This window comes from Pieris napi, chromosome 7 (assembly GCF_905475465.1).
Source record: "Pieris napi chromosome 7, ilPieNapi1.2, whole genome shotgun sequence".
NCBI classification, from domain to species: domain Eukaryota; kingdom Metazoa; phylum Arthropoda; class Insecta; order Lepidoptera; family Pieridae; genus Pieris; species Pieris napi.
In genome coordinates, this window is record NC_062240.1 from 4050641 (window position 1) to 4063916 (window position 13276).

Genomic DNA, 13276 nt, shown 5'->3' on the forward strand with positions numbered 1-13276 from the left:
TGTATTTTGGTCAATAATAAGCAATCTTCAATGAATTAAAACTGTACATACGACAAATGTCAATCATTCGCTATCTCACACGCTGTACGCTGATGCCTGGTCTATACCATAGTCCGTCTACGGGATTTTGATTAAAAAAATGTGTTTTTGGCGGACTACGTTATTTCTCCATTCCAGCATATTACCGGTATTCTTAAAAACCTAAGTCACCTTACACTGTCGATAATTTGAACATTTATAAAATAAAGTTCTTATTCTTCTTATAATCATCGATAATATTAATAGAAAAATAACAAATACTGAAAGGCACCGTTAAGAAAAAAAACACTGTTCTTGATTCCCATGTCTGGTCTACGGCTCCGCAACTGCCACGGACGATAATAAAGGCCTGTCTCATGTTGACCTTACCACGAGACGCGGCAAGCCATTGCGTCGATAGCTATTGCATTGCATGAAAGTGAGGGTAGGCTTTTGGATAAAACCGTTCCTACCTACATATATAGCGGTGCCCATTTAACACCGTTTTGTAAAGTACTCTTTATTTCTGTTAAGTTATATTTACGCTGTAATGAAAATGGTCAGTGTTTTAAGAAGGGTACTCATTTAGTAGGGAAACTTTTCGTTCCGTAAATGTTTACCATAGCTTGTATCTTTATTCTATAATTATTCTTATTTCTCAGGCTCTGTCAATCCAATGTCACTTTTTGACAAGATTATCATAATGACAGAAAAACATTGGTAAAAGTAATTGTATTGTTTTCATTATTGTGTTGTTTGAAGAAAGCATATTCGAACTTAAATAAACTAGAAAGAAGGGTTCTAAAGTTTATATTGCATTATTCTTCAGTTATTGAAAGGTCATACAACAACTGTTCATACATTTTTATAATAGCAACAAATGGATGATACTCTCGGGTTTAGTGAGCAAGAGAAGAAGCCGTCAGATGACTGGCATCTTGGTGACACGGAGGAAAGTGTTTCCTCTGTAACATCAAAGATTTGTCCTCATTATCAGGACCTGCAAGTACTTGAAAAGGTATTTTTAAATAATATAGATCTACATATATCACTCTTTCAACAAATGCAAAAATCCACATCTTAGGGTGCTTACAGACTATGTAACATATTATATAACTTGTGTTTTATAACACGTCCACATTATGTAACCTTGTTATTAAACATTATATCATAAAACAATACTGTACACATTAGAATAGCAATGCAATATAACAATGTCATATAACCATTTTAAATAACAAAAGAAAAACAAAAAAACGTAAATGCTTGGTTCGTCCTAGCATACATATCAATAACATGTTATTATAACATGTTTTATAACATTCAGTGTCCACATTATCTGAAACATGTTGTATAGCAATGTTGTATAACATGTTATGTTATATAGTCTGTACACACCTTTAGATTATTATTACGTTATAAAAAATATGACCTTGAATATGAATCGACTCTTATAGAAAATTAAATTTAAAAATTGTCTTTTTACTGACTCTGCGTTGATAAATAATTCTGATTATGACAAAAAAATAAATAACATGTATTCAGAAAAAGAACGATAATTCAGTCTTAAATTTAATAATGCATCATTGTTGGTATTAATTTACAGAAAGATTTTTTCCTGGACAGACCACAAATACCAGCAACGTATTGGGAAAGATTATCTTTCCTCAGGAGTTATGCAACGAGTCAGACTAGAACTATGTTTCTTTGTGTACAAGAAGAAGACTTTAGAGTGTTAGAATTTTATATGTACTTAAAAAAACTATTGTGACGATATCGCAAGGACGATTTTAATCAACAATAACTATAATTGTTTCGAATTCCCTAAGTTAAAAAATAAAACAGATCTACCCCAAGGCTTTATGAAATGAACGGGTTTTTTTTTTATATAACGGGGGGCAAACGGGCAGGAGACTCACCTGATGTTAAGTGATACCGCCCGCCCATGGACACTCTCAATGCCAGAGGGCTCGCGAGTGCGTTGCCGGCCTTTTAAGAATTGGTACGCTCTTTTCTTGAAGTCGAATTGGTTCGGAAATACTTCAGTGGGCAGCTGGTTCCACATAGTGGTGGTGCACGGCAAAAATTGCCTTGAAAAACGCTCAGTTGTGGAACGGCGGACGTCGAGGTAATACGGGTGGAATTTCGTATTCTGCCTCGACGTCCGATGATGAAACTCAGCTGCAGGTATAAATCAGGGTGTGTAAACTATTGAAATCTTACAGATATCTCTGGAATTACCTTATAAATGTTTTCTTCAAGAGCCTACCGACCACTTATGTGTACGCATTTTTAAGTGCATACGTACCGGACACACATTTTTTTGTTGCGAAGATATTCCCCATCGCTCATGGTATGTTCAGTTCTTTCTACTGCATTTGTCTACTCAATCGACTACCATTTTACACTTCAGTAGTATCAGTAAAGTTTATAAATATTAGCACCAAACTCCAATTGCAACCTAAAAAATAAATACAGATTAGAAAAAATAGCTGTTTTTACATGACATATTTGCCATATAACACACCTTACAAACAAAAGACCTAACACATATTATGTAAAAACAACTTACAACTTATAGAGACAAAATGCAATCGGCTCATCTTGTTGCAAATCCTTTCCATGTTTCCCTCTATCGACATATTCTAGCTTAAAAATGATATAAAAAGGTCTTTTAAAGTTAATAAAAAGTTAAATTAATATACTGTTTTATGTGAAATAATCAAAATTAATTTACAATTAGCGGTTGTGTTGGAAGATTCTTTATTAGTTAGTATTATTATTAAATAAACAGAAACCCAAAGTTATATAAGACGAGTAATATTTGATCTTAACCTGAGTTATACATATATATTTTCATTTTAGGTTCAACTTTAGCCTTCATAATAACAGCGTTTATAGATTTAACTATGGTAACCTATAGTACCACAAAGTACTTGGATTATCTGGTCCTCGGATTTCGTTATCAAAGCCCATGGAATAGGTTAGTCTTAAAAATAATACTAAATCCTTTTATGAGAAAAATTTCAGTTCATTCATTATCGGCTTTCACTGTCAACGCAAGAACAATGTGATTAATTATTAGTACGTAGTAAATTATCCTTAAATATGCAGCAAATAATAGTTTATGAAAATTCAAAGCTTCTGCAACTTTTCACTGATTACTTGACAAGTAGAACTGTAATATAAAGTAGCTTTCAGTAATATTTTGTATTGTATAAAAACGTAAAATACCTTTCCGTAATTGATTAACAATTGTTTGTATAGAAAACCTGAATGCTGGTGAGTGTTTTTGGAAGTAATCAGAAGCACGAGCGAGAGTTATTTCTTAAACTTATTGTACGAATAAAATTATTGTTTGACATTTCTTTGCAGTAAATAAATCGTTTTAATAGAATTCATGACGAAAACAAATTGAATATAAATAGCAAAAATATCCCTAGTACGGCTTTGCCACAAATCGAAGTTAGGACATCAGAAAATAAACTCTTTGAAATGGTATCCTGTGAAATGTGATTATTTGTAAATATTTAATATTTTATCCCTCATACTTTATCAGATGTTCGGAGAGTTTGAATATAACGTATAAAAATACCACATTAAAGTGCTATGAAATTCGAGATTTTGCCAAGCAGTTTATAAATAAATCAGTGATATTTGACGACATAGTTTACATTTCTGAAGCAAACGAACATTTTCAACTACCGCAATTGCTGTTTTACTTGTAAGTCATACAACTAACCAATTAACCATATCAAAAGCTTTTTAAATTTTTATTACATGTATATTTATAACCTATACTTAAATAAAACACCAGTGCCGCTTTTTGGTCTACTCTGGGCTATAGAATATTATATCTGTTTCGTGATCATTTGTTTTTTCTTATAGACAAGTTGATGACCAGCCTTTTACAGAAATTTTGGGTCTGCCGATTTCCTCACGATATTTCCCTGCACAGTACGAGCAAACGTTAATTGCAGAAAGTTCATAGATGTGCAGCTGGGGTTCGAACATACGAACTCAGGGCTCTCACCCTGCTAAAGCCACTAGGCCAACTCTCACTCACTCTTTTATTTGAGATAGCGCAAAAGAGAATGACTAGAAACTATTTGGAAATCGTATTACCTTAACTGTTTTCACCACTGTAGGCTTGTATATAAATACTAGCTGATCCGGCAAACGTCGTTCTGCCATGTATATCATTTATAATAAAAAATAGGGGTTGATCGTAGAGGGGTGAAAATTAGGGTTGTATGTATTTTTGAATGCTGTATCATTAATTTTTTTTATCTAAAAATTAAAAAAATAATAATTTAGGGGTGGACTACCCTTGACATTTAGGGGGATGAAAAATAGATGATATCCGATTCTCAGACATACCCAATATGCACACAAAATTTCATGAGAATCGGTCAAGCCGTTTCGGAGGAGTTTAACCACAAACACCGCGACACGAGAATTTTATATATTAGATTAATATATAGGTTAACGATATATCTAATGCACAAAGCTGTGTCAGCGTTTCAAGTCAATCGTTTTTATGTTTTAGGTCCCGCATGAAATATTTTCAGAATTGTAATGTTGTACTGACTTGTTCTTATTTTGTCATACTTTGGCTTGGAGCTACAATAACATACACTATGTTTTTCAAAAGATTTATTTGGAAGGTATGAGGTAACAATATGATATGTTTTCTTTAGAATTATTATCATTGACTGTAAAGATTTTGGATCCGTGTTATCTTAAGATACTTATTACCGCTGCTTTTATTGGATATTCAATGGCTGTATAAACTTTATTTCTTATTTGAATAGCCAATAAATTTTAGTTAAGTTATTTTTTTTTTTATGTAATAGGAGGCAAACGGGCAGGAGGCTCACCTGATGTTAAGTTATACCGCTGCCCATGGACACTCACAATGCCAGAAGGCTCGCAAGTGCGTTGCCGGCCTTTTAAGAATTGGTACGCTCTTTTCTTGAAGGACCCTAAGTCGAATTGGTTCGGAAATACTTCTGTGGGCAGCTGGTTCCACATAGTGGTGGTGCGCGGCAAAAACTGCCTTAGACAACGCTCTGTTGTTTGTTGTTGTTTGTTCTTTTAACAAAAACAAACAGGTATGAATTAATTCACAGTGTAATGTACAATATTTTAGACGCTACATATTGCTCAGATGGGACTCAATATGTTTTTAATAATTGTATTCGTTCATTTGACAATAATTAATTTTGAAAGGGGTTATAAAAAGTACCCAGTGCACCGTAAGGAATTGTTGGATATATTGCAAGTAAGTATAATATACACTAGTAAAAAATTGCCAATGTTAAAAAGGTGGGTAAGTTCAGGTTTTACTCTGAGTCCTGACTGAGATCCGGTTCGAATCCAGCCTTGTGATTCTGTAAATCACTTTTCGAACTCTCACAGTGGTTTTCGCAGCGGCGGTCGCGCTCAAATCAGTCGTGAAGCAGTCATTTTACGATTTGGCATCCTGATAAGGAGGGAGCTTGTAGTTTATTGTTTATCAGAATGCCAAATCGTAAAATGACTGCTATACGATTTGAGCGCAACCGCCGCGGCCGCTGCGAAAACCACTGTGAGAGTTGTGCTGTGAGAGTTCATAAAGTGAGTTTTCAGAATCGCAAGGCAGGTGTGTACTCTATGATAATATACTGAGGAAACCAATATTTCATAAATAGAAAAATAATGACTTCATAACATCTTAGTTATCGTTGGTTATCTTACATTATTCAAGCAAATACTTTAGTAGTGGTATAATGAATAGTGTTCATAGATAGTATATATTTTAATACTTCATAAACCTAAAAAATATTTTTTTTTTATTAGAATTACTAGGTAGCTGGACATAATTTTTTTGCCAAATAATGATTTCCAGTGAGAGTTGAAGGAAATTATAGAACTGATGTTCATATTAAAATGGGAGTTGGTGGTAGAAAAGTCAAAATTAATATATAATTAATATATATATATACAAAATTTTCGTGTCACATAAAATTGATTTTATGCCACTAAGTGATAGTTGGTATTGTTTTACGGATTTGCTTAAAAAGTAAACCCTTAATTTTGACTTTTCTACCACCAACTCCCATTTTAATATGAACATCAGTTATATATATATATAATATTCTCTGATACAGCCTTTATCGTTTTGCAGAGTTCCGATTTCGACTTATTATCAGAATCGATGACCACGCCACCTATTGTTCATATTTTGTCATCAAGAAGTAATATTGATGTATGAATTTTATTACCTAATTTCCTTTATAAAAATAAAACCTTTCAATTGCATAATGTATCTGAAGTTTACAAATTGAAACATAAATAAATGGCATTAACAATCATCATGATGTCATGGTCATCAAACATTTGAAACAGCCTTATCTGAACTTGCCTAATAACTTTATAGTCAAATTTGCTTTACAATATGGTATCGTATGGTACCTTATAAAAAAATAAAATAAATCAATGGCGCCACAACCTTTTTAGGTCTGGGCCTCAGATTTCTGTGTCTGTTTCATGATCATTTGTTAATCTAATAGGCAAGTAGGCCGTCGACATTTTGAGTCTAAGGCAAGCCAGTTTCCTCGCGATAATGATTGATTCCTTTAAGATAGTGGTACGCTCTTCTCTTGAAAATACTCTCGGAAATACCTGAAATAGTAGCTGGTTCCATAATGTGGTGGTGCACGGAAAGTGTCTTAAAAACTCTGCCGTAAAGCTATCGTGAAACTATATCTAACGTCATTTCTAATTAAGACTTAATTTCTTTCCATAGAAGAAGCCGATACAAGACAGCGCTCTCATAGTGACGTCAAATGCTGTATATTACACATTTCGTGGATTTGTCACTTATTTACTGAAACTTTACTGTGACAATTTGGCAAATACATCGCTGCAAGCAATATATTTTAGTATATACATTTATAATTATTTATAACTAAAACATTATATCTATATGAGATTGTATATTCAATCCAAAAGTGATATGAGTGAGTGAAGACAAAGTACTGTAACATATTGAATTACGGGCCTCAGTTTTATAATTAGTGTAAGGGCTATAATTATCAGCACATAGTTATTTTAATTGATCAATTAAAGCTATTCAAACATTATTTTCAGGTTCCGAATCATTATTTTACTTGTGGCCGATATATTTTTCACAGTTCTATATGGGAAATTTGTTTACAATTGTTTTCTTTTTATTGAATCTTGTAAACGAATATTTAGTTATAGTAAGTACATAATGTCTATAAAATAAATAATAAACCAGTGGCGCTACAACCTCTTTAGGTCTAGGCCTCAGATTTCTGCTGTTTCATGATCACCTTTTTCCTTCACCGTTCGAGCAAATGTTAAATGCGCACATAGAAAGAAAGTCCATTGGTGCACAGCCGGGGATCGAACCTACGACCTCAGGTATGAGAGTCGCACGCTGAAGCCACTAGGCCAACACTGCAACACATAATGTCTTTATTTTTTTATATTACTAAGCAAGGTTGTGTGAAAAAATCTTATTCGAACAATATATTAGTGAGTTTGACTGTGGTGGATGATAAGAACAAGAGGATGAGAAAGTAAAACAACATATGAAGGTCAAAACAGCGCGTCTGATTGTGATTGAACAAGGCTTAATATTTAAAATCCATCATGTTGAGTGTCAATATTGAATAGAGATGATGTGCCGTCCTTTCATTTTACATTTTCATAGGCTGATAACGTTCGTGCAGCTATAAGACATCGTAAGGGAGACTCCGACTCGCTTAGATCTAAAATCACGATTGAAAAGTGATAGAAAATAAATAAATTAACGTCGAAATCTTAGACCTATAAGAAGTTGTAGCACCGATGGACTATTTATACTTTTTATTTAATTCTCCTTTCATATGTATACAGTCACCATGCCTCCTGCTGATAGAGGACAAGTCTTTGTTTTTGAAGTTATACTTCTTTAGGCGCGTTATGAAAAATTGATGAGAGTGAAATTTAACGATGCGCACACACCGTGACCCAAAATTAACAGAATGAATTTGCCCACGGAAGATGCTACGGCATTGGACATAATTTAAAAACAACATTCTAATAATAATATAATTTATGTTACACTTAATATAAGAGAATAATAATAAATAAATATTTATTTAATTTTTCAAATGTAAACTGAACTTTATTGACTATAATGACTCCTTTTCCAGTCTTTGATTATTTAATTGTAATTAATTATTCGCATGCAATCAAAAACTATTTTTAATAATGCCAAAGAAGTATAACTTCTTACGCGCGTACATAAGTACACGCACCCTTTTTTTTAATTTATGTTATTATTATTAATTACTTGATATGTCATGTGGAACATGGTGTAATGGTTGCAGCTCCTTACAAACGTTGTGTAAAAAAAAATGGCGATTAAAAAGAGTGTCGAACGTTTATTGCCAGTTCTTCTCTTCCGTCCTATGCCCTTGATTTGAGAACTGGCAGTAAATGTAAAATTAGAAGCATGAATATGTATTTATTTACTGACAAGTCATAAGTGTACATTATGTTACCTATATGATTAAATGATTTTTTTCTTTACTTTACTTTACAGTGATAGAAATTAAGTTCTACACAATGAAAAATCCTTTACACTTATCTTTTCAGGTGATAACGGTCCATTGTTTGATAGAAGCTATTCTGTGTGAGTGGCGTTGGTTAAACACCTGGATTCTTATTGTCAGTTTAAGTGTTCTTGGAGTGGCGACTTTCCACTTTATTCCTACAGAGGTAGATAAAAATCTCATTATAGTGTATTCATTATAATTTTACAACTCTGCTAAGTGGGTACAACGTACTACGTGGGATCAAAATATATCATACATCGGCAGTGGTAGCGGTGTTTGTGTACATTTATTTTATTAAAAATATTAATCATTTGATTACATTAATCGGGAAGTTGAAACAAGAGCATCCTTGTCTGTTAGGTGGCACCCGCCTATTAAACATTCTTCTTAAATATTTTCTTAAAGACCTGCTCTGCTCAACAACTCTGTTTAATTATTAATGAAACTCTTCCTAGTTTGTCGTATAGGGCGTCGTGTTGACTAGAAATCCATTAATTTGCGGTGGAGGCTTGTGCTAGATAATTGATTTATTTATAGCCTCAGAAATACAAAATATATACATTATAACTATTGTTTTTCTTAATCTATGATAACCGATTCTGTGTGCCTACGGGTATAGGCCTCCCCATTGTCCTCCATTTTTCCTTATTGCATACCAATCTCGTCCAGGTCTTAGTCTTTCCAGCCATTTCCATGATTTCATCGGCCCACCTTTTAGATTGAATACCTCTGTTTGTTTTATAGCCTTTTGGTTGCCATAGTGTTACAATTATTTTGCTCCATTTATCTGCTCCTAGATAATTTTTTTCAAATATAGTACAATCATTTCAGTATAATATTATTCTCTGGTAATCACTTTAGACTTCTGCTGTAGAATTAAGCGTAAAATTTTACGTAATACTTATCCAATTATAATTTTTAGCTTATTGAAATAATGTACATATTATGTACAGCATTGATGACTCTTATGGAACTTATAATAATATTCTACTTGTATCCTTTGGGTCGTTTAGTCGATGACATGACATTTTTCAACGGAGTTCGTCCTACGAAGTTAAGGATTTTCACTTTTTGGGCGGCACCTGTTTTTTATATGGTAAATATAATAATCTTTCGAAATATAATAGAGCAGTGTTGGCCTAGTGGCTTCAGCGTGCTACTCTCATACCTGAGGTCGTAGGTTCGATCCCCGGCTGTGCACCAATGGACTTTCTTTCTATGTGCACATTTAACATTTTCTCAAACGGTGAAGGAAAACATCGTGAGGAAACCAACATGTCTTAGACCCAAAAAGTCGACGGCGTGTGTCAGGAACTGGAGGCTGATCACCTACTTGCCTATTTGATTTAAATATGATCATGAAACAGATTCAGAAATCTGAGGCCAAGACCTAAAGAGGTTGTAGCGCCACTGATTTATTATTTAAATATAATCTTTATGGAAAACGAAATGCAATACTATTAACAACTTTATTATACTAATAATTTTATTTTCAGCTAAAGATCTATTATATGATAACTGGACTTTTCAAAATAGTGGCATTGACGACTTTACCTAAAAAATACTTGTACCAATATATCTACATACCGGCTGTACCGATGTTTTTCGGGGCTCTGTTTGCTTTTTTTAAATACGTCATAGTAAAGAAAATGGTAAATAATAATCATCAAAATATGAATCTATTTAAATTTTCAGTATAGCCATATGTTTGGGATTTGCGGGTGTTCTTGAACGTCTTGCATGGCCCGTGCTCTTATTTGTATCTCATGCAATATCTCATCTAGTAACACTGTCGAATATGTACAACTCGGTGTATAAGTTTTTGAAGTGAAAACTTCTTTAGCGGCGTTGTACACTTTTTTTGGAATGGGTAAAAATTTTTAAACTCGCGTCAGGACACGTGACCTGATCGAAAATTCGTAAGACGGATGGAGAGTAGTCAGCTGGCGCGGCGTATTTAATGTAATATAAATTGTCATGTTTGTGTACCATAGCGCAATAAATAATTATAATTAAACTAATTCGTGCAAAATTATTCCCTAACCATTCCAAAATATCAAAAATGCACATCGTTAATATTCAAGTTTTCACTTCTGCCGGCACTCCCGGAGTGCAACCCGTCGTTATTTTTTCTCATGAAACTAGATTTAAGTTTTATTACCGTTGTATAAGTTATCTTAGGGTAAGACTCAGAAAAGATACAGCGCGAACTATGACTCCAATATACTCGTATTAAATACATTTTCGACAAACGGGACTCGTAGATATTTCAATTACAACTGGTACTGAGACTGCAATTATTGAATATTTGATAAAAAAAATGTAAAATAAAGGGCAATTTTTAGCTAGAAACATCATTAGAATCGATCTTAAAAAAAAACTACTGCAGTTTCGGGTTGTAAGTCTAACAAACTTACTTTCCCAGTCGCTATATCAAAGTGAGAATTTGATGATGAGTCATTTTAGAGAAAGAACGCTAATGGAAGCCTTTTTAGACTGAAAAGACTTTACGAGACAAAGCATTAAATTTATCTCCACGTAGATCATCACCTTTATGGGAAATTCATACTTGTTCTCTTTAAATATAGTTTTATATACAAGCCTACATTTTGAATCAAATCAATCGTCAAATTAAATGAGGAAGTAATATGTTTGTAATTATTGTTTGGCCTTGACTGTAAAGAAATAAATAAATATATAGATTATAGAAAACACGTCCTTAGCAATGCGTAACTGGAGGAAATATCGAAACCGGTTCAATCTCTTTAGGTCTCATGTTTCCTCACGATGCTTTTCATAACTGTACTTGCTCATGTATTAACTGAGCACATTATTGAAATTCTGAGCTGTATCTGGCACAGAAGCATACCCTTAGGCCTATATATTAGAATATTTTAGACCATCACTTAAACTTCATTATTTTCTATTAAATGGTTCCCCATATACAAAAATGTCCAACGTCAAGTTTTCTCAGGAGACTTGATATTGAAGGAGACAGATCTAATCCAGTCCATGTATGATACAAAGAAAAAAGAAAGTGTTACTTTGGGCAAAATGTTAAATGAAAAAATTAATAAGCGCGAGCCGCCACTCCTCCACTTAAATCTAGTTTCAGGATATGTTAATCAAATTTATATTTGCTCTACTGACTTGAGATACATTTTTCAAACCAGACCTTAGCTAAATTGACACAATTTGCTGTTTTTGGTTCAATGAACGTGTATGGCAAACGCTGTTAAACGCAATTTCAGGGTTGGATACAATTGTTTAAACCACTACCAAATTGGGGGCCAAAAGATTATACACTAAGGCAATTGAGAAAGAGATACGACTCGCGTTTTGTAAGTACGATTTGATAGTATATATTTTTTTTATTAAAATACTATTTATACTTTGCATATATATTTCGAAAAGTTACCATATCTTTTTGGTTTAGCGTCATTTTAAAGAAGTTTTAGTCTAATAAAGGCATATCTTCGCGGTAGTTTTTCATTTCATATATATAATTATTCAAGTTTCAATATTGAGTTTTTGCACCCAATGTTGTTGCAATATCCGTAGCGCTGCTTGGGATCGCTTACAAAGTCTTTTAGGTCTATCGATATCATAGTGATTTTTGTAGCTTTTATTAATACGTTATTTACAAATATTTTAACTATTTTATGTGACTCTATCATAGTTTATAACATCGCAAACGTCAAGAGAGCTAAGCCGTTACCTGATAGAGAAATCGGAACTAAACGAGTACAAGTTGGATGTCCAATATGAGAGTCTTTCACGACGACCAAGTCTGAAACCTGCAATTAACTTAGAGGTTGAGAAAAATAAATAATTTAAACTTATCTTTAATATAAATAAATATTTCTAATATATGTTAAAGTTCGAATTTGGCTAAGGTTTTATTTTAGACTAGATGAACTCGTGAACTTCGTACCACCTACATATATTTGTGTCAAAATTAATAAAACATTTTTAAAACAGACCAAAGACAACCACACTACACCTATATATGACATCCAAGAGATACTTCTTTATTTCTGAAAAGACATAGGATAGACATGATTTTATTGGAAAATTTAATTGTCGTTTTTAGTATTTTTCTATACTTATTATTTATATTTTCCACTGTTTAAACCTTCTCTGGACTTCCACAAATAATTCAAGACCAAAATTAGCCAAATCGGTCCAGCCGTTTTCGAGTTTTAGCGAGACTAACGAGCAGCAATTCATTGTTATATTTATAGATAATACAAAAGTATCATAGAGTCCAGGTACGAATTGCAGCCGTAACATTATTATAACTAAAGCCTAAGCCTGTCCTTAGAATATTTATCCAAATATAAAATGTCAGAAAGAGACAATTGAGCAGAAAACTTCACTTGATTAAATTTTTTGAAAACCAGTATATAAGGGTTGTTAATATCGCCATCATATACACCATGTTAACGTTTACATAGTAATAATTACTATTTTCGTACAACTTCAAAGTAATACCCAAAATCTTCATCAAAAGTAGAACCGAGTGCATATCCACGCGTGTAAATAAACGCGCGAACTAATATTACTTCTCTGCAAATACAGAGCTGAAAATTACTAGAATTTCGCCGGAGGTGATATTTTTGCACGTGACTACACCCTATATTTCG

At 33.1% G+C, this 13276-nt stretch overlaps 1 protein-coding gene across 1 annotated transcript; it reads left to right on the forward strand.

Annotated features, from left to right (window-relative positions):
• The first annotated feature begins 898 nt into the window (after positions 1 to 898).
• On the forward strand, positions 899 to 12462 carry LOC125051269. Its single transcript, XM_047651481.1, has 8 exons — positions 899 to 1036; positions 1625 to 1752; positions 2244 to 2371; positions 6171 to 6268; positions 6809 to 6872; positions 9590 to 9726; positions 11882 to 11971; positions 12310 to 12462. Exons 1-8 carry the CDS (start codon positions 899 to 901, stop codon positions 12460 to 12462), a joined length of 936 nt encoding a protein of 311 aa, XP_047507437.1.
• Positions 12463 to 13276: the final 814 nt, after the last annotated feature.